We start from the raw sequence: 21,816 nt of genomic DNA, 5'->3' as shown, positions 1-21,816 counted from the left end.
AGGTTGTCTTGGCTTAAGCCGGAGGAGCATGTACTGGGGTGTCAGGAACAGTGTGGAAGAGCAGGCCGGGGGGATGGTGGGACTCAGATGTCTGTTTGGGTTAGTTGGACCCAGTGGCCTTTTAAAGAGCATGATTACAATCTGGAAAAGACGTTCAGGTGTGGGGTGGGGAGTGTGACCACCACTCTTCCCTCTGTTTGAAGATGTTGCACGAGGAAATGAAGGGCCTGTGTATTTTATTAGTTTTGGGGGAAGAACCAGAGAGTGAGTGGGCAAATATTAGAGGCAGACTCTGGTCACAGAAAGAAATCTGTTACTTGGACCAGTTCATGGTTGGAAGAAACTAAAAATTTTTAAAATATTGATGACCATTTCTTATCCTTGTGTTTAATGTGTGCTTCCCTGACTCTGCTTTCTTGGGTTTTAGTTAATCTCATATAATTGGCAGTAAATCCTTTATCCATTTAGACCCATAGCCCCATTTGATTCTGTACCTAGTGGTGTGACTTTTCAACATATAAAAGGTATATAGTTGCCTTTAAGTCATAGCTTTTTTTCATCTCTCTTTGATCATTGATACTTCTTACAATTTGGCTTATTTAATTGTAAAAGATTAACATCAAACATCAAATTTCTTAAAATAGAAAATAATTACAAAAATATTGAATGTGCTGTCCTTTTGTAATTTACCTCTGATTCATTACCTGTGCTCATATTAGGTAGAACGTATTTGGTGTTTCTTGAACCATTGGCTATAAACATTCATCATGAAATTCATCATGTTTGATTCCAAAGTGTTGCTGAAATTAAAGCAGAGAAATTAATTCACTCAGGCCTATCTGCACAAGAGGAAAGTGGGCAGGTTGAAAATAAGTAAGTTGTAGTGGAATCATTGGCTCAGGACTTGAGTGTTGTGATGATGGATTTAATTGTTGTCTTGCAGCTTTACAGAAAAGACCATACCCAATGTCATCATATCACATCGCTACAAAGCTCAAGACACTCCAGCTCGGAAGACGTTTGAGCAGGCTCTGACCGGGGCGTTCATGTCCGCTGTCATTAAAGACCTCCGGCCCAGTGCCCTGCCCTTTGTAGCCAGCTTGATTCGCCACTACACAATGGTGGCAGTTGCCCAGCAGTGCGGTGAGTGGGACAGAGAAGTGGTGGGTTGAGGCCTTCGGGGAGCTTCAAAAACTCGGTCAGACGCTGTGTTTCAGAGAAGCTGAGTTTGGCTAATTGGTTTTTGGCTTTTGTTTCATAGTTTTCCACTCATTCTATTGACAGAGATAGTTGCTATATCAGCGGTGGGTGCTGTATTCACTTGAAAATTGTCACCAAGTTTTACCTATAAAATACACCGAGTTTAACATTTTGGCCCTTTGTTTTTCATCCTGGGGGCTGAGTACTTTTGGACCCTCTGTGTGTAGAACAGGGACAGTTCGTGGTCGCACCCCTTGCTGGTCCCCGTCCTTGGCGGTGTTTCCAAGGCTCAACGTCCGCTCTGCCGCATCACCCGCTGGCCGCTCCTCGGTCTCCAGGCTCTGCTCCTGGGGCCCCTGGCGTCGTCCTGCCTGGGCACTCCTCACCTCTGCTCCGGGTTCTCAGGCTCTGGGTGGTGAAGGACCCATTTTGTTTGTCTCTGCAGACTGGTGATTTTGGAAAAGACAGTAAAAATGTCACCACACCGCCAATTGCTAAGTTTCTGAACACTTAATCTCACCTTGATCTCAGTGCTGGTCAGTGGGCACGCACACTTGAGTAGCACTTTGGGTCCTTGGAGCCCCTCACCCTCGATCGACAAGTAGTTTTCTCCAGACACTGCAGAACACAGAACTTCCCCTCCTTTTTTTTAACTCTTCCTACCTGGACAGTCAGTGCTGTACAGTTTAACACTTAGGTTGTTTCTCAGTGTTTCCAGCAGACCTGTACGCTTCTTAGTAACTCCCATCTTGCCTCATGCTGGGTGCCTGCCAGGTATGAATGAACGGTTGCTGGCAGACTGTTCTCTGTGTGGTTAGGTTTTGCAGGTGGATGTTGTTGCTGTTTACTGTTACTTGTATGTCAGGAGTGTCCAGAGCATAACCCATGGTCATTCCCGTATTGTACCTCTTGGCCTCGCTAATGATTTTTTTAAAGAAGATACCCGATTGTGGTTCTCATCGTAAACTAATACATCTTTGAATTGGGATTGAGAAAGGGTGAAGATATCAGTGTGTAATGGAAAACATTCAGAAAAATAGCCTGAGTGCAAGTCAGATCACTTAGTTTATAAATAACTGCAGTTTACCAGCAGTTGGTCTGGAGTACCAGGGTTGGGCTTTTATTAAATTCCTAACCTCAAGGAAAAACACGAGGTAGTTTTGCAATTTGAGGGACGAGAATGTGGAGCTAAACCCGGCTTTCCCTCGTGCCCTCTGCATCTCCTTTCAGGTCCCTTCTTGCTCCCCTGCTACCAGGTGGGCAGCCAGCCCAGCACAGCCATGTTTCACAGTGAAGAGAACGGGTCGAAAGGAATGGACCCCTTGGTCCTCATTGATGCGATAGCTATTTGTATGGCGTATGAAGAAAAGGAACTTTGCAAGATCGGGGAGGTGGCCCTTGCTGTGATATTTGATGTTGCGAGTATCATCCTAGGCTCAAAGGAGAGGGTAAGGAAGGACTGAGGTCTGTGTGGGCGTGTTTGTGCTTGAGGGTGGTCGTTCTGGAAATCACTCACAGTGTAAGAACTGAGTAACACCGTACGGGTTGTGTGCGTTTTTCTCCAGGCGTGCCAGCTGCCCCTCTTCTCTTATATCGTGGAACGCTTGTGCGCGTGCTGCTACGAGCAGGCCTGGTACGCAAAGCTGGGGGGTGTGGTGTCCATTAAGTTCCTCATGGAGCGGCTGCCTCTCACTTGGGTTCTGCAGAACCAACAAACCTTCCTCAAAGCTCTTCTCTTTGTCATGATGGACTTGACTGGAGAGGTAGGTGATGGGTGACCCCAGACCTAACCATCCTGGTTCAAGATGCTGCTTTGCCTGGAGCACAGTTGGTTTCAGACAGTTCTGCAAATATGCTCTCCTAGAAGCTTAGAAAACATTACAGCATCTTTAATGAAAGGACAGATCAGAGCCCTCAGGTTCTCTTTCTTTGAGGATCTAAATACTTGTCTGTCTTGATGAACAGCCCCTGGCCAGAGTACTTAACTGGCCAGAAGTTTCTATAGGAGTCGCGTTCTTTATGAACCTCTGTGCAGATACAAACAAATAGAAGATGGTGGGCATTGCCTGCTTAAATCCATTCGGTAAACACAAGGATCAAGTCTAGATCCGCATTTTCTTTTCTGAATGACAGACAGAAATTACCTATGAGCAGGAGAGTTAGCTACCGGAATACCTTGCAGACGTTAATGAAGCAGACTTGATACATTAGCTGGCGTGAGGGCCGTGCGTCCCCAGTGACAGCGTTTGTTGGGGGTAGTGTGTGCAGGAGACGTGGGTGCTGTGGGCAGCATCGCCCCCTTTCGTGCTAAGGAGTCCCTGGCCTGCAGGTTTCCAATGGGGCAGTCGCCATGGCCAAGACCACCCTGGAGCAGCTTCTGATGAGGTGTGCGACGCCCCTGAAGGACGAGGAGAGGGCTGAGGAGATCATGGCGGCCCAGGAGAAGTCCTTCCACCACGTGACCCATGACCTGGTTCGGGAAGTCACGTCTCCAAACTCAACCGTGAGGAAGCAGGCTATGCACTCCCTGCAGGTGCTGGCCCAGGTCACCGGGAAAAGCGTGACCGTGATAATGGAACCCCATAAGGAGGTGAGACGTCTGTCACCAAACTAGTGTTATTGGAACCTAGTTTGAAGTTTGAAACCTAGTTTGAAACCTTTGAAGACTTTTTTTTTTTCCTTCAAATTTGACTTGTAGATGATATGGAATTTGTAATTTTGTGTCCAGTACAGAGTGCTATTACATATGCTCTTTTTGAGAGCATGCAGACAGCAACATGCTTATGTTTATGTCTGTATCAGTAATTGTGAGTGTCAAGGGAGTAGAGTGCTGGTTTCCTGGGCCTGTAGAGCACAACCTGATGGTGCTGTTCTTGTTTTGGTGGTGGTGGTTGTGAGAGAGGTTACTCTGGACCCGTAGGAATTAAACGTATCTGACGTGCATCTTTCCATGACCCAGTGTCAGCATATGAAACAGAGCCTCCCTTTCCTAACTAAAGGACGTCTGTGATAACTTTTGATCTCATTTATGGTTTTCAAATTGCTAATTGGCTTAGAACATTGTGATGAGAGGTGTTTGCTTTCTGAGGGGCGGCTGGTCAGTGATGCTTCCTCCCTGCCTCTCCCAGGTTCTCCAGGATATGGTCCCACCTAAGAAGCATTTGCTCCGACACCAGCCTGCCAACGCGCAGATTGGCCTGATGGAGGGGAACACGTTCTGTACCACGTTGCAGCCCAGGCTCTTCACAATGGACCTTAACGTGGTGGAGCATAAGGTGTTCTACACAGAGGTAGGGGGGTGGTGGTACGGCGTGGTGTGGATGGTGATGACGTGTGTCTGGTAACCTGTCTTTGTGCACGAAGACTGGTCAGGCAGCACTCAGAAGGCATGGGTGGTGACCATAGTAACTGGCCATCGCCTGGCTCAGGCCCTGGCACAGGTATGTTACGTCCGGGATTGGCGAGGAGGTAGGCATGGTGACTAGAGATGTCCGGTAGAATGTGGGGGGTTTCTGAGTCTGTCAAGCTCTCTTAGCCCTCCACAGGGAGCCTTGCTCTTCAGGACCTTGAATTTGTATTCTAGAGATAAGACTGTAGCATCTACCTTAATCACTCTTGTATCAGTAGGTGCCCAGGTTACTGAATTTATCAATCACTTGAATGTGCCATTTGCAGTTGAGAACTCACTTCACGTGAGTGCCCTTACCTAGTTCTGGCAGCACCCCATGAAGTACAGATACCGATGATTCTTATTTTGAAGATACAGAATCTGAGCCTTAGGGTTTGTTAGACACCTAAAACTACAGAGCAGGTGAGCTGGAGAGCTTAGGGTGGAACCACCACGGTTGTTTTAGAGCCTGGTTTCTAATCATTCCGCTGTCCTGCTGGGCTCTTGTTTAGTGGACTTGACTTGCCCCTTGACCCAAGGTAACAGGCGGTGGTGGGTGGCACTTTATAAGTGTTTGTCACCGTAAATATTACAGTGTGGGATGAAATTAGACAGTGATAAATAGAAATTAAACTATAAATACAGTCTAATTATAAGCATTAATTCTTAGACTCTGTAATGGGCTGTTGATTAGTCCCAATCTGAAATTTTTATGAGACATGAATCATACTTCTGGAGGCATTGTCAGAGAACTGAGGCAAAAGTCGTAAGGAAGCAAATCCTTCCTTATCCACGCTAAGTCTGAATTTCTGATTATGAAAAATTTACCTCTTGATTCTTAAAGTCCTATGTTTTTGCTTGGACATAAGGTCATTGATCATGTGTTCTAGCTGAAATCATTTATACCTTGTTATGTCCCTTGTATAAAATCACTCATAAGATTTGATGGAGGGTCCAGGAGAGCCCCTGGAGAATGGGAGGGGAGCTTCCTTTGGGGGCTTCAGAGGCAGATGTGTTGTAACCTATGGGGAAAATTCCTCATGGAGCTGGAGACCAGAAACTGGTAGTGAGTGTTTAAATTTCGGGAATCTAAACTGGTTTTGAAAGTGTTTATCAGGATACCAGCTGCATCAAAACATGTGAGGATCTTTCGGAAAATAGAAACTCTTGAGTCCTCTTCCCGAAGATTTAGGTTCAGTAGATTTGGGGTCAGACCTGGGAATCTACTGCCTAAAAAGTTCCCAGGTGATTTTGGTGTGGCCACGTTTGGAAGTCTGGCTTTCTAATTTAGTTTCTGATGCTCTCTCTCTCTAGATATAGATAGAGGGATCTATATATGTGTGTGTATACAAATATGTTGTATATGAGGAGAGTGTTACTGAAGGTTTCCTCTGGGGAGTGGAATAGGGTGGGTGGTTGAAATGCTTTTCTCTATACATCCTCCTCTACTGTTTTAAATATTTTACTAGGTAGGAATCTTTAAGGGAAAAAACGGTACGATTTTCCAGGATGTCAACAGAAGGGGAAAGTAGTAATAGAACACCATATATAGTATTTTAGATATTAGATATATAAATGTGTACTGGTCTGTTAAAGTGTCTGGAAGGCTAGCCACTGGAGTATCTGCGTTATGGTATTTCCAGTGAAACACTTCCTGCTTATTCCACTCTGTACTTGAAAAGAAAGAAAAAAGAAAAAGGATTGCTGCTCAAACTCTGGAATTATAACATGTATGTTTCTTGGGCACTGGCCCAAGGCATTGGGAAGCAGCTCTGAACGAGGAGGAGTTGTACCCGCCATCTTGGAATTTGCATTTAGATAAAGTGATCCTCTATGTAAAGAAAAAGCATTATGGTATCAGAGTGGGTCAGAAAGTGTCACAGAGGTTGACTGAGTTTTGCTTTAGAATAAGGAAGCTCAAGCACATTTCTATACTTAAATGGTTTGGGATTTGGGTTTAGTTTGTTAATCATGTTGTGTGTGGCAGATCGCTGTGTTCTGTTACTTGCAAGGTTATTGTGTCTTCACAGTGAGAGCAGGCTAAATTAAGTTCTGTCTTTTGCAGCTCTTGAATTTGTGCGAGGCTGAAGATTCAGCTTTAACAAAACTGCCCTGTTATAAAAGCCTTCCGTCACTCGTACCTCTACGAATTGCAGCCTTAAGTAAGTTCATGTAAATATGAGACAAGTTATGGGATACAGAAGTGAAGGGAGGGCTTCCCTGGTGGGGCAGTGGTTGAGAGTCCCCCTGCCGATGCAGGGGACGCGGGTTCGTGCCCCGGTCCGGGAGGATCCCACATGCCGCGGAGCGGCTGGACCCGTGAGCCATGGCCACTGAGCCTGCGCGTCCGGAGCCTGTGCTCCGCAACGGGAGAGGCCACAACAGTGAGAGGCCCGCGTACTGCAAAAAAAAAAAAAAAAGTGAAGGGAGACAGTGGCATTTTTTTGTTGTCTAATTTTTCTGACTTTTTGTGGTCTTTTTAAGGTGGAAAAAAAAGTTCTGTTTGTATATTTATCAAACTACATAGTGAGATGTCAATGGATTATATAGGATTTAAATAATTGTTTTTACTCTAATAAACTGGATTTTACTCTATAGTAAGCTCTTTATAGCTGTCTTATGGGAACTATATATATCTCTAAAGTATGTATCTCTCTAATATTCTGGTTTAAGAGAGTTGTCATACCATTCCTATCTTGCCATTTTCATCTGAATTGGAGTATTTAGACCTTTTTAAACTTTTTAATGATTCAGAAGCATTTGAGACTCCTGCTGTCTCTAGGCTTTCATTAAGAATGTGTTATCATTGTTTAGCACAGGGATTGTACATAGTTTAGGAACGTATACTAGATCAGTACTCACCCTCATGCTTAGAAACAGTCATTTCCCCCTTTTTTGATAAATACCCAATACAAGTTGCTTAGTTGACTTTGTCTCTTGTTGACTTTTATACACTTAATAAAATATTACCCGAATCCTCCTTGAATTAGAGGTAGAGGAGCTGAGAGGCAGACCATAATACTTGGGCTTGAGGATGGGGCTCAAGACAAGCTAGCCAGAGTTGGGGTGGGTGTGGCGTTGGGAGCTTCTCACGTTTCCTGGTGGGTGCCTCTCAGGCGTTCCTGTCAGCCGGGATGGGCATTGCTCTTGCTACAGTGTTACCCCTTAACTAACCTTTAACATAGAGGCTGGAGGCATGTCGTGTTGCCTAAGGATATTTGCATTTTCAAAGCCTTTAACCCCCCAAGTTGGGAGGAGACCACCTGATTAGACTTGGATAGTGGAGAGACGCTGGGCTGTGTGTGTCTATTTCCTTCATCACCAGAGTCTGAGGCTCTACCCTCGGCTAATTCAGCATGCGTCCACCCACAGCTCAGCCGTGCTCTCACCTGTGAGGATGTCTTGGGGGCATGGGTGCATTGGGGACCCCCTTCAGCCCTTGTTTTCCCATTGTTTCTCTCCTTCAGCCCTTCTTCATCTTATCTGGGCAGTAAGATTTATGATGGACTTTCTGGCAGGCTGTTGCCTTCTTAGGTAATAGTGTTCACTCTTAGATAATAGTGAGCCTGTGAGTAGAAGGCCGTGCATTCTTTTGTCTTTCAAGAGGCCAGATACTAGGAAAGAAGTTTAGTGACTCATGTATTTGTTGGTTGGTAAGAGCCTTTAGACTAGGAAATTGTACGTTTTTCAGGCTAACGATGAAAATTATATTGATTTCTCTCCCTAAAGATGCGCTTGCTGCCTGCAATTACCTTCCTCAGTCCAGAGAGAAGATCATTGCTGCCCTCTTCAAAGCCCTTAATTCAACCAACAGTGAGCTCCAGGAGGCCGGGGAAGCCTGTATGAGAAAGGTGAGCGAGGGCTGGGCGGGTGTGAGTTCTGCATTGAGTTCTTCCTGTTGACCTTGTCTGTATCCTGGGAGTCGGCCTGTGGTTAATAACATACCAGATTGTAATAGTGTCTCTATCTGTTTCATAGTCATCCTGAGCCCTTTAAAAAGTAAACAGTAATGACTAGTCTTCCTCATTTCATCATAAACTTCTGGAATATATACGGTTTAATACTCCATTTTCCCAAGCAAAGCAAAAACTTGCTGCTAGAGTTGAATATGAGTTCCATTCTGTTATGAAGTATACTCTGATATCTGTTTTTCTTTGTAACCTTTTTTTAAAATAGTTTTTAGAAGGTGCTACCATAGAAGTAGATCAAATCCATACTCATATGAGACCTTTGTTGATGATGCTGGGAGATTATCGGAGCTTGACACTGAACGTCGTGAATCGTCTGACCTCGGTGACCAGGCTCTTCCCAAACTCCTTCAATGATAAATTTTGTGATCAGATGATGGTAAGCCAAATGCATACAAATTCTATGATAAACCTGAAAAATTAAATTATTTTTTTTAAATGAGTAATTCATTTACATGATTTAAAACTCAGAAGGTGTAAAAGGGTGTCTGTGAAAAGCCTCCCTCCCACCCCCATCCTCCAGCCACCCAGTTCCTCTTCTGGGGGACCACCAGTGTTCAAGTTTCCTGTGTGTCCTTCTAGAGATGTTTCCCATTTGTAGTGGGACATATGCCTCTTAGTTCCCACAAAGGGAAGTATAATATATACATACATCTTACTTTTTCCATTTACCATCCCATCATTTCATATCAGTACATAAAGCGTTTCTTCATTCTGTCTATGGCTACCTGATATTTCATGATGGGAACATGCCAGAGTGTACTGAATCATTCCCCACTTGGTGAACATCTAGCTTTTTCCCAGTCATTGGCCTTTATAGACAGTGATGCAGTGAAAAACTTGTAAGAGCATTAGAAGTCCTTTGAGTTTTTACAGTTATCAAGGAAATAATTACACAAAGAAAAGATCTGACAGTGTTTAAACGAGAGGTGTAAACAGATGAAAGAGGGTTTCAAGTATTAACTTTATTTTGCATTCTGTAAATAAACATTTGTAAGTAATTTATTAACTTAATTTCATGGTACGTTACTACAAACATGCATGTGTTTTTTATGCAGCTTTTTAACCTCACATGCTGGTTTCTTCGTGTCTACAGACGCCTAAGAAATGAACAATGGCCCAAATACCTAAGTGGGAATTGATAGTATTATGATTGGTCCTAAAACTTTTAAGTGATGCCCTAGTAGTAGAGTGTAATTTTCCAAATTGAAAGGCTCTTTCCCTTTAAGCTTCCATGTGTAATACACATACGTACCTATCAATTTACATGCATACAAACATTCATAATCATGGTTAAAGTAAATGAAATTATATCACTTCCCAGTCAGAGCACATCAAATACACACATCTTACCTCATCTTATGACCTTTGGTTCTTTCATGTATGAGATCTGTGCATGTGTTCTAATCTCCTAGTGTTTTTATGTTTGTCTCCTTTTAAAACTGGTCTCTCTCTACCCTCTGTTGGCTGTCATTTCTTGCTGCCTTTGCATGCCTGCCTGAAACAACTTTCTTTTTGTGTGTTTTTTTTTTTTCACTCCAGTCTAACCTGTTAGATCTGTGAGCTGGGAATTCATTCAGTAAACATTGTTCTCCAGATTTTTTTTAGAACGGAGTAAACAGGGAATTCCCTGGTGGTCCAGTGGTTAGGACTCTGAACTTTCACTGCCGGGGGTGCGGATTCAATCCCTGGTCGGGGAACTAAGATCCTGCAAGACGTGCAGCACGGCCAAAAAAAAAAAAAAGAACAGAACTGTATCACATCTGTAGTTTCTGACTAAGGCCAAGAGTCTTCTTCCTTAAAGTACGTGGGTTTTTTGTTTCTGGTTTGTTGAGGGGATTTTTTTTTTCCTTCTCTGACATTCTAGCCATGTTCTGAGTGGTTGAATGCCTCTGAAAGCAGAGAGTGCTGATGTACTTGGATACAGAATAACTGAGGCTTCTGTTTGTCCAGCCATCTCGCCCAAGTCCAGCCAGGTCCTGTGCTATGGTGCTTCTGCGTTTGTGGTGCTGGCCTTGCGCATGGACCCTGTGGTCTGCCACGTTCGTCCTTACTGAGCCGTGTTCTTCAGAACTGGGCTCAGTCATCAGCCTCTGTTTTCCCTCATTTGATACACTTTTGGGGTGAACAGCTCAAGCCTTCAGCATAAGTTTAAGAGATAGGACACCTTACTGTCTAGGGTGGGCATTCGTAAAGACACCCCTGAACATTTTCCTTTCTTATAATTTCAACTGCTTGACATTTGATCTTGAAGTTTCTTATATGGTTAGTTGTTTTGGAAATCTCCTTATTGAACTAAAAGTGAGCTTTATATACCAATCAGTGTTATTTTTTTCCTTTGGGAAATCCGAAAGCAGCTGGCCATTTTCTGTACCTTTAATTTTGTTACTCTCATATCTTTGGCATAAATAGCTATTCTAGTAAAATAGAGGTTTTATGAATATATATTCTGATGGTATCCTTCAAGGAATTTTACTGGTAAAATCTTGTGAGTGTATTTAGTTTCTTTGAAGAAATGTATATTATTTTAATGTTTCTCAATGTGTGTTCCTTGGAACACTGGCTTTAGAAGATATAGGGTTTCTGTGAAAAACAGTAAGTAACTAAGTAAGTTTGGGAAGCACCACTTAACTGTGTTCCCCTCTTGAAGTTTTACAAGGTCTGTGGACATTAAAGGCTCAGAGAAAAGTGGATGTATTTGAACCATCTGTCCCTGAGCCTGTTTGTGACTGAGGAGTCCGATTTAAAGTAGCTTGTTAACTTCCTGCAGGGCAGTATTTTGAAGAACAGGTTTGGACAGTGTAGAATCATGAAGCTGTTGTTTGGATGCCCCTGTGTGGTTTAGCTTGGGCTCTGAGCACTTGTTGCTGGGTTTTGCTGGACCCCGTTGAGGGCGGGAGCCTGGCTGCCACAGGCTGGGTCAGCCTGAGTTGCTGTGGCCTGGGGGTCGCTCTTCTGCTCCTGCAGCAGCACAGTCTTTTCACAGAACGAGCGCCCTCATTCGCGTGGAAGGGAATTGCTACCCGCATGCACTGTGGGGTCCGTGCTCATCTCACCAGTCCCTCCCCCAGGGTTCCCCCTGTGCCCACTCACCCTCGGCCACAGTGGCCACCCTTTCCGTTTCTGGCCTCCCTCCTTTTCTCTGCCTGGAGTGCCCTTCCTTGTGCTTCTGGCCTGTCTGCCTCTGCAGGGCCCTCCCGGACTCCTCGGCCCTCATCTGTAGCTGGTTCCTGCTCTTCTGTTACACAGCAGGCACCTGTGTTTTACCTTGTTCCCCCGCTGTCACTGGAGCACCACAGGGACAGGGATGATGTCTGCTTGTTCACGTCTCTGCCCCGACAGCTAGCTTGATGCTGGCTCAGGGCAGCACTCCCGGAACAGCTGCAGCACAGAGTAACAGGAGTAAAAGTCCTGGTATTGGAATGGCCGGGTTGCAGGACATTTTCTGTTGTTGTATCAGGGTAAATTCAGGTAAATTCAGGGTAAATTTCTATTTATAGAACATAAACAAATGCCAGTTACTCGCATCACTGGTTCGGTGGCTGCGCTATTTCAGTAATAGAATCACTGCCATTCTCACGTTAAATAGCATGGAAAGTAATGATTACATATGAGTTTTCACCTAAGAGCTGCATTTTGAAGTTGAGATGCTCCTGTTGTCAAGAAAAAATGGCTAAGGATGTATTTTTTCACAGCAACATCTGCGAAAGTGGATGGAGGTGGTGGTCCTCACCCACAAAGGGGGCCAGAGGAGCGACGGAAACGTGAGTGACTTGTGTGTTTCTGGGAGGGCAGCCCCACTGTGCACTGCCGTTACCAATGCTAATGTCGGAGTGGTGCTTTTAATTAAAATTCCGGTCAGAAATCTAGTTTTATGTGACTATGGTCCATGTAAATTGTTAAACATATTTTGTTAGCTTACATTTTGCTTTTATTTCTCTTAATTGTTGAACATTCCTTTTTATGTTTCTTTAAAATCGCCCTTTTGTTCACTTTAACATGATGTTTTTGTTGATGAGAATTCTGGGAAGCTTGAAATGTATTTCAGTTTTATTAGTTTTTCTTGAAAGTGAGTAAAGTGTACTTTCTAGACTGTTCTGGCAGCTCTTGTTTGCACAGGCTACAGTCCTCAGCTGCTGTTTTCCATTGCTTTCCGTCATCATTGCCTCATAAACCAAGTAGAGGTTTTAGGACTTCATAAAAGCATTAAGGAGGATGTAATAAAGCATCACATAAATATTGGCATGTATGTTTTCTGGGTCCAAATCCCCCACCCCAGTTGTTTGCTGAAAGTCCAAATGGCCAGTACTTCAAAACACATTTTTTTTACGGTTTTGAGGGAAAACCGCTTTAGTTAAATCTTTTTAAGTATCCGATGTTGGTCACTAAAGACTTTGTCTCTTAAAAATGAATGGTTCTTGCTGTTTTTAATCTTATTTGTATATGTTAATATTCTTTTAAGATGTTTTTAAACTTGATGACTGTCCTCTCAGTGGGACTGTGTTTTCCACAAGCTCCTGTTACGCCCAGTGAATTGTACAGCAGTACCTAATGAGGGGATTCCTTGAGCTCTTCAGAGGCATAATTAATGTGGCTTTTTGTCCTCCTGTGCCTATTTGTTGGATGCTGTGTTTCATCCCGTCTTGTATTTTATTTATTTATTTTGGCTTTATTATGCTTTGTTTTGACCATTCTATGTCAAGGTGTTTTGTTTATGTGAGTCTTGTTTCCTGCTGCTTCTAAACAGCCAACAAGCAAAACTAAAACAGGATCTTGAACTTTTTTTAGGCGTGTTAAACCATCCATGACCTCTCTGAAGGTTTGTTATTTTTATATATATAGGGAAAAAATCAGGAAATCTTCATGGGGGACAGCAGAGTGTATTTTAAAAGCCTGAGCTCCTGGGCGTAGGTGCAAGTGCCTCTGTACTTTCCCTCCCCATCTCTCATCTGTTAGGTATTTTTGCTCTAAATTTATTATTTGTTTTTACAGTTAGTTGTTAATTCTCTGAAACATATAGCCAGTTCTAGAATAAACATTTAAACCCTAATGGGTAGATGAATGACTTCCATTCGATCAAAAAGATAAACTTTTACTGCAGCTCATGTGGGATGGGGGGTCAGTTGCATAGGGGGTGGGGCCGTGGGCACTGGGAGGTCCCTGAGCCCCTTCCTGCTGAAGCCTGTCGATCAACATATGAGCATGACCCCGAGAGCCTGGGAACGTCCCACTGCTGAGGAAGGCCGCGGCTCTCAGCTCAGGGGCTATGGTGTTTGGGGTCCAAGGCAGTGTGGCCACAGCTTCATGACCTCAGCTCAGGGCCAAGCCTCCTTTCTGCCCTTGAGCTCTGATAGTTTTTATGAATGCTCCACAGATTAGGAATGGGTCTTGGAAAGTAGTTTATTTGGTCAGATCCCCAAATAACATTGCCCAGTTGAGAAACTATAACCAATGACATGTTAAAAGTTGAATAAAAATAAATAAAAGCTCCCCATAACATCGGGTACCCCTGATGATCAGGGTTTTGCATTGTCATCACGTTTAGGAAGGTTTACCTGTTTGGCATTGAACTTACAGGGGAAAACTCATGACCACCTGTTACACTATGTGTACAGACACACACACACACACCCTTCTCAGGATAGCCTAAGTATCCAGTGAGTGGCATCACGGCCTCTGGGTTCTTCTGGCCTCAAACATGCCTAATTGATGGGGATTAAACCCCCGGTCCTCTTCCAACTCCAGCTGGGAAAGAGGTTTTTTTAAATATCAGCACTTCACGTATAATCTTGAATTACTCACTCTAAACAAAACAGTTTTTTTTAATGTATTTGCATACAACAGGGTCTTACAGTTTCTCCCCCTAGACAAGAATTCCAAAACTCCTTTTTTTAAAATTTGATTTAGGGAAGAATACACTCCATGTGACACCATCAGAAGGGCTGTTTTGACATCTGAAGGGTGGAAGGTGTATTTTTTGCTGTTGAGCATTTGTTAATTATTATGTGCTTTCTGATAATTGTGTCTTTACTGTCTTGTTTACCCCAATAATCCTTACTGTGTATTGAGTATATGGGAAGTTCTGTGTAAATAACATAAATAGAAAAAAAGATGATTTTCCTCCCCATCCTCAGGAAAGCATTTCAGAGTGCGGGAGATGTTCCTTGTCTCCATTCTGTCAGTTTGAGGTGAGAACAACCTATTAAAAGTCAGTTTATGACTTGCAATGTGAAGAACAGTTTATATTTTCTTTTCTTTTCTTTTCTTTTCACCTTTCCGTTGCCTTTCTTCATGCTGTAATTTTTGTTTTGGTTCAGCCTGCCGTGGAAGGGGTAGAGGTGAGAATCTCAGTGGAAGTGCAGGAGGGGTCGTTGTTGTACTTGGTTTTGCTGTGACTTGTGGTTCTGTGGTGGACAGAGTGTGTCGTGCCTTTGAGTGCAGTGAGCTGTACTGTCTGTCTGTGGCAGAGTTGTATTAGTACCATTGCCGTGAACTGTCCGGGTGCCACGCATGTTTTCTATTAGGACGTCTTTAAGCAAGATTCTAAGTTCTCTGGTTTTCTACATGCTAGAATTGCAATATCTCAATATTTCTGATCCAGCCGGGTTTTGCTCTCATAATGTTTGTATGAACTCATGCATCTAACAACCTCTTGAGAGGAAATGCCACAAAGAATACATTAGACCTGCTAGAAATAGGGAGGAGTTCTATTTCCTCTGACTGGCCAGCTGCCTCAAACTGAAACCTCCTTGCTCCCCCTGCACCCAGGCCCCTGTGTATGTCTCTCACGCATACCACACTGTGGTGGTCACGACACTGACTTTGAACAGCCTAGCCCTGAGCGTTCCCTCTTCTGTAAAATGGGGATGGTAATACCTGTCATTCCTGCCTTCCGGTGGTGACGTGAAGGCCAGAAGTGATTTCATGACAGTGCTTTGAAAACGAAAACCCTTAAGATGAAAGTACCATTGTTAGAAGGTTATTCTAATTTCAGTGTAGAACTTAATCTGCCTGAAAACTTGGAAACACTGTAGAAGAGAACTCTAGAGGAGGCATGGGAGCAACGCTGAGCTGATTTTTCTCATTTCTTACCCGTCGCACTGTTTTGCCTTTTGGCTTAAAGAGACATTTTGAGAAGTATCTCCAGTGCTGCCGGGACGTGGTCCCTCCTGACTGGCGTTTATCATCCCCATTTTACTGGTTTAGAGTCACGGGTATCCTATTACCCGCCACCCAGGATGGGACATCAGGGAGTCTTCCCTTCCCCATGGCCTGAATGGCGGACACAAAACCGTGGGAACTGACACTGTGAATGGAAAGTCGGAATGACACTCAGTAATTGGCCGCTGAGCTGTTAGCACGTTAAAAAATGCAAAATTCTTGGCATTCCACGTTTTGCATATGATTCCGTAAAGCAGTTTGTCAGCTTTATTTTCAGGCCTGGTTGATAAATTTTTAGAACCACAGTCAGTTATTTATTTACGCTGATAATTAATTTCCAGGGTAAATACTTCAAGTATTTTTTTTGAGGACTTTGTGCTAAGTTTTGAGGGTAAAAGAAGTCTGTGCCCTCAGAACTTAGTGCATTGGGAAGACCCCGTGATGTCATGGCAACGTGAGGGAATCCTAATGCTCATGGCCATGGGCATGACCCCCCGCCCCTGCTGGGCTCACCTTGGCAGCCCGAAAGGTCACTTCAACACTTGTCAGTGTGCGTGAAAGCAAAGACAGCACCATCACCGAGGTGCACAGTCAGCTCCCTCTCCCCTCCACTGACAGATGAAATCTGAAGGCCAAGGGCAGGTAGTTTCCTTAGGCCACAGCTGTAATCTGAGATTGGCGAGTTGTGGCTTTCTATTGATACATGTTAACTCTGCTTCTGTTGGCTAACCTTGCAAATGTAGCTAGAGCCTAGCAGGGTCTGTAGTGATGTTGGTATCTCTCGCTGGCAAAATTAATTGGCCTATTTTATAATTTCTGGTCTTCTTCATTAGGAAATGAAAATTTGTTCGGCAATCATAAACCTTTTTCATCTGATCCCAGCTGCACCTCAAACTCTGGTCAAGCCTTTGTTAGAGGTCGTAATGAAAACAGAACGTGCTATGTTGATCGAGGTAATGGTCAAACACGGGCTAATTCTAATTCTTCCTCCATCTATTGCTTGTAATGTTTTCACTGTCATATTTTAGATGTGTTAATCTAACAGTATAAAGATACTGGGTGTTAATATTTGCTTACGGTGGGTGCACTCCAGTTACAAGGGGGAGAAATGCACATTGGAACCGTGTGAGGTTGCTAGAACAGAAGAGCCTCAAACCCCCAGAAGGTCCAGTTTTCACCACATGTTTTCTAGGCCGGCAGTCCGTTCAGAGAGCCTCTGATCAAGTTCCTGACCCGCCATCCCTCGCAGACGGTGGAGCTGTTCATGATGGAAGCCACGCTGAACGACCCCCAGTGGAGCAGGATGTTCATGGTGGGAGCCCGGGGCTGGGGTCGGGGTCCCTGCCACCATGCTCGACAGTCTGGAATTTATATATCGCTGTTCAGTGTCCTGGCTTTATTTTTCTCTAATGTATTTGAGTATTAGAAACATTGTTGTGTATGTGAAAAGCTCAAGTCCAGGAATCCCTCTCTGTAGGATTTTGGTGGTGGTAATGAACGAATGAGCTGCTAGGATTATGAAACTCAGGGTGTGATTATTGTATAAAAAGCACTTTTTAAAGAGGGTGCTTACAGTGATTTTATTTTTTTTTTGCCTGCCTTGAGAGATTTAGGAAGAACCTTAGAGTTTATATCATTTGAACATTTTGTGGGTTTTGATTAACTTAAAACAGCTGTTTATTCTGCTTTGTTTTCAGAGTTTTTTAAAGCACAAAGATGCCAGACCTCTTCGAGACGTGCTGGCAGCTAACCCCAACCGGTTCATCACGCTGCTGCTGCCCGGCGGCACCCAGACTGCCGTGCGCCCTGGCTCACCCAGTACCAGCACCCTGCGCCTGGACCTGCAGTTCCAGGCCATCAAGGTAGCACGGCTCTCTCTCAGGCACCCGACGTCTTAGACGTTTAGTCAAGACTCAGGGAGAACCCTGTCAGCATCCTCATTGTCTCTTCTTTGACAGATCATTAGTATTATAGTTAAAAACGATGACTCCTGGCTGGCCAATCAGCACTCTCTGGTGAGCCAGCTGAGACGTGTGTGGGTCAGCGAAACCTTCCAAGAAAGACACCGGAAGGAGAACATGGCTGCCACCAACTGGAAGGAGCCCAAGCTGCTGGCCTACTGTCTACTGAATTACTGCAAGTGGGTGCACCTGGGCGCTCTGCACCAAGTGGCCTGCTCTCCCCGATAAGCCTCCTCCCTGAGCTGCTCCTCCCTGAGCTCTGCATAGCTGGCTCACTGCATGTGTGTCATCGCATTTGTTGTAGAGGACGGGCTGTAACTTTGAGCTGCTCAAAAGCAAGTCGGGCATCAAACATAGTTATGAAATTTGCCATAATTTAACCTGCCTTCTTATTTTGACCCTTCAGAAGGAATTACGGAGACATAGAATTGCTGTTCCAGCTGCTCCGGGCCTTCACTGGTCGTTTCCTCTGCAACATGACGTTCTTAAAAGAGTATACGGAGGAGGAGATTCCCAAAAATTACAGCATTGCTCAAAAACGTGCCCTGTTTTTTCGCTTTGTGGACTTCAACGACCCCAACTTCGGAGATGAACTGAAAGCCAAGGTGGGTCCCACTGTTACTGCGGGAGAAGCCACGGCGTTTGAGCTCGTTTTCTAGGGAGCCAAGGGCACTGCTTGTGTTCTGCTGTGCCTTTCCTCGTCTGGGCCGTTTATGAGGAAAATTTCATTGTTGGGAAACATAAGGCAGGTCCACCCGTGAACCAGTGTTGACGAGTAGTTTGTTAGTTCCCTTGTTTTTATAAAACAACTTGTTTGAGGTGAGAAGAGTGAACCAGGCCAATGTCTCTTTCCCTCAAGTTTTTAACCTACCTTTACAGTTGCCATTGTAATAAAAGACAGGATTATTAGCTGCACCCTTGATTGAAGTCTAACTTGATGGTGCAGCATAACCAAGCTGGTGGTCCTGCCACCTAGTGAAAGAGATAGAGAGCATGGCTTTGTTTTCCTTCTCCTTCATTGTAAAATTTTTTTGTAGGTTCTGCAGCATATCTTGAATCCTGCTTTCTTATACAGCTTTGAGAAGGGGGAAGGAGAGCAGCTCTTAGGACCTCCCAATCCAGAAGGCGATAACCCGGAGAGCATCACCAGTGTGTTTATAACCAAGGTGACATCACTAACCATGCATTGGCCTGAAAAGTAACTTGGGAGATGTGACAGGTTCAAGGAAATAAGCTTATTTCCCTAAGGCTTTTATTTTTCATGATTGCGTTAATTTATAGCAGAACATTATAATTCTTACTAGTGAATTTATTAAGGCAGCCTCCATTTGGAATGAATTATCTTTTCCACATTAATAGATTCCAGTGAGAAACAGCATATATCTCAGTGAAAAATTCAGATGTCACATTTGTTTTGTAGAAACCTCTATTGCTGGTCAGTAGAGTTTTCAAGATCTGTTTACATCTTTAGCTTTGCAAAAGAATCCCCTAGAAGCCAGTGAGAATATTAGACTGGATCCAGTTGCCGCTGTACCCCTTTGCTGCCAAGTTCATGAACGTCGTTGTGGCACTAGGGTGTCTGAAGTTAGCTTGGGTCTCAGCACTTTTACAATAGTGTTTCCAGTTTGCACTAGTGAGGCTTTTGGAATCAAGTGTCTGCTTGAGGAATGCCTGTGCTGTGTTTCCCATGGTGCCTCGGCTGTCCTCTGCCATTAGGCTATTGAACTTCACCGGCAGATGCCGAGTGTGCCTTGAGGTTGTTGCACTGAGTGTTTGTGCACGGTTGGTGGTGGAGCGCTGTGAGCCGTGGGCATTCCCGCCTGTAGTGTGCCACCGGTGAGTCACTGCCCTCGGAGAGGACACAGTGGTTTCCTCACTGCTCCGTCCTGGGGTCCAGGCAGAGGGAGTGCTGTTCACATGGACAGGTCGCTGGGCCTCCTGTAGTCTTTGTCCCTTAGGACGGCCCTCCTTCCTGCAGTTTTGACCCCACGCCCACCCTCCTGTGGAAGTGAGAGCTGAGCCCAAGGAATTATCTTTGGTCCACATACTGATATTTGCCTTGTTCTGGGCAGCTGTGGGGAGATGGTGACCTGGACTCGGCCCCTCCCGTTTACTGCCTTCTCTAGGCTGTGTCCTTGGGGCCAGACGCTGCCGACTCGGCACAAGTGAGGAGCTGGGATCTCAAGCGTCGATGGGGGTAAATGGTGCGGGGCAGGCTGGCGCCCTGGGAGGGGCTGCCGTGAGGCAGCACATCCAGGGGAGAGGGCGCCCTGGTGAAAACACAGTTATTGTGGAAGACTTTATTCTGGCAGGTCCTCTGAGAGGCGGAAGGTGGTTAGGGTATTTACTGGATGGTGCAGTCAGTATGCTTGACTCACTAGGGACGTGTAACATGTTCCTCAGAGTGCGCATTTTCTTCTTATATTCATGAAACACATGGAAAAATCTGTCACATACTTGATTGCATAGGAAAGCATAACAGTTTTTTAAAAAACAGATTTTTTGGTAGGTAACATTTTCTGATAATACTAAAAAGTAAGGACAAGGTAATTAATGGTTGACTCGAAAAAGATTCTCAATTACTTGGAAATTAAGAAACTCAGTCCTGAATCACCTTACATTGAAGAGCTAGTATTCCTTTTCTACCTCAAGCCCCTTTGCCCACTGCATTCTGACTTCTAAGCCTGCCCCTTTTTTCAGCATTAAAATAAATGTATCGAGTTTGTCATCTGTATGTAATAAAGGAAAATTGATGTGACGTCGTTGAGTCCATCACGGTGGAGCTTAATATTTTGTGCGGGGGGAGAGAGAGAGAGAGAGAGAGTTTGTGTGTTTCAAGGCTTAGACTTGTCGAGTGACCTTTCAGAGGTAGCAGACCAGAAGTGCATCCTGTGCTCGTGCTCTCGCAGGTCCTGGACCCGGAGAAGCAGGCGGACATGCTGGACTCGCTGCGCATCTACCTGCTGCAGTTTGCCACGCTGCTGGTGGAGCACGCACCCCACCACGTCCACGACAACAACAAGAACCGCAACAGCAAGCTGCGCCGCCTCATGACCTTCGCGTGGCCCTGCCTGCTCTCCAAGGCCTGCGTGGACCCCGCCTGCAAGTACAGCGGCCACTTGCTGCTGGCCCACATTATCGCCAAGTTTGCGATACACAAGAAGATAGTCCTGCAGGTACTCAGCGGGCTCCCTGCCGTCCACCCGACACCACGCGCACATGCTGCTTCCGCGGACGAGCGCAAGCGCAGCCTGCTTCCCTATTTATTGTCCTTCCCAGTACATTTAAAAATGCTCCTCTCTGGGCTTCCCTGGTGGCACACTGGTTGAGAGTCCGCCTGCCGATGCAGGGGACGCAGGTTCGTGCCCCGGTCCGGGAAGATCCCACATGCCGCGGAGCGGCTGGGCCCGTGAGCCATGGCCGCTGAGCCTGCGCATCCGGAGCCTGTGCTCCGCAACGGGAGAGGCCACAGCAGTGAGAGGCCCGCGTACCGCAAAAAAAAAAAAAAAAAAAATGCTCCTCTCTGCCGTCTTTTTGTGACTGTGAAACGTCCACGACGATTCATTCTCACCCTTCCTCCCTGTTCTTGCTCTGCCCGCTCCTTCCTCTGCAGCCTTGCTTTTGAAATAAGACAGTGTCTGCCTTGTCCGCCTCATGCTTCTCTACCTGTTCCGTGAAAATGTGTCAGTCAAGGGCCCCGGCCCACGCCTTAGCTAAAGACAGACAGTAGGCACTCTTGAACCCTTGTCTCCTAACCCCTCTTTGGGTTGACGACCTGAAGCACTTGTTCCTTGCATTGCTCAGTGGGTTAGGCTTTGATGTCAGGCAGGCTGAGTTTGAGTTTTGTTTCTTCCACTCCTGAGTTCCGTGACTCTGACTGAGTTCGTCACTGTCCCTGTGTAAGAGTTAAATGTAATCATGCACTTGAGCACTCAGCCTGTCTGTCCCATTAAGCACCTGGTAAGTGCTGGCTCTCGTCCTGTCCTGTGAGTCACTCTTGATTGTTTCCTCTGACCACTCCCTCTTGGGAACTTCTCTGGACCAGAGACCCCAGGGGCATCTGTGACACCCTGTCATTCTCCCAGGCATGCAGGCTCAGCAAGTTCTGTTGTTTCCAGCCCCCATCCTGTCCCCTCCA

At 45.1% G+C, this 21,816-nt stretch overlaps 1 protein-coding gene across 16 annotated transcripts in view; it reads left to right on the top strand.

Moving 5' to 3' along the window:
- The window catches only part of TRRAP (transformation/transcription domain associated protein), a 111,179-nt gene that overhangs the window by 36,319 nt on the left and 53,044 nt on the right, over positions 1 to 21,816 (top strand). For 8 of the 16 annotated variants that reach the window (XM_049699245.1, XM_049699246.1, XM_049699247.1 and 5 more), the window contains exons 23-40: positions 944 to 1,143; positions 2,431 to 2,648; positions 2,766 to 2,963; positions 3,530 to 3,790; positions 4,329 to 4,490; positions 6,654 to 6,750; positions 8,318 to 8,439; positions 8,765 to 8,935; positions 12,252 to 12,320; positions 14,691 to 14,744; positions 14,874 to 14,894; positions 16,551 to 16,670; positions 16,910 to 17,029; positions 17,415 to 17,579; positions 17,676 to 17,857; positions 18,085 to 18,283; positions 18,716 to 18,844; positions 20,588 to 20,854. In XM_049699245.1, coding sequence (XP_049555202.1) covers positions 944 to 1,143; positions 2,431 to 2,648; positions 2,766 to 2,963; positions 3,530 to 3,790; positions 4,329 to 4,490; positions 6,654 to 6,750; positions 8,318 to 8,439; positions 8,765 to 8,935; positions 12,252 to 12,320; positions 14,691 to 14,744; positions 14,874 to 14,894; positions 16,551 to 16,670; positions 16,910 to 17,029; positions 17,415 to 17,579; positions 17,676 to 17,857; positions 18,085 to 18,283; positions 18,716 to 18,844; positions 20,588 to 20,854 — 2,755 coding nt within the window. The remainder of the gene's footprint in view (positions 1 to 943; positions 1,144 to 2,430; positions 2,649 to 2,765; positions 2,964 to 3,529; positions 3,791 to 4,328; positions 4,491 to 6,653; positions 6,751 to 8,317; positions 8,440 to 8,764; positions 8,936 to 12,251; positions 12,321 to 14,690; positions 14,745 to 14,873; positions 14,895 to 16,550; positions 16,671 to 16,909; positions 17,030 to 17,414; positions 17,580 to 17,675; positions 17,858 to 18,084; positions 18,284 to 18,715; positions 18,845 to 20,587; positions 20,855 to 21,816) is intronic. The other 8 variants (XM_049699255.1, XM_049699252.1, XM_004268920.3 and 5 more) reach the window with 3 other exon arrangements.

Source organism: Orcinus orca, chromosome 16 (assembly GCF_937001465.1).
Source record: "Orcinus orca chromosome 16, mOrcOrc1.1, whole genome shotgun sequence".
In the NCBI taxonomy this organism is placed as follows: domain Eukaryota; kingdom Metazoa; phylum Chordata; class Mammalia; order Artiodactyla; family Delphinidae; genus Orcinus; species Orcinus orca.
Note: the sequence above shows the minus strand (reverse complement) of the source record. Positions and strands in the feature narration are given on the sequence as shown.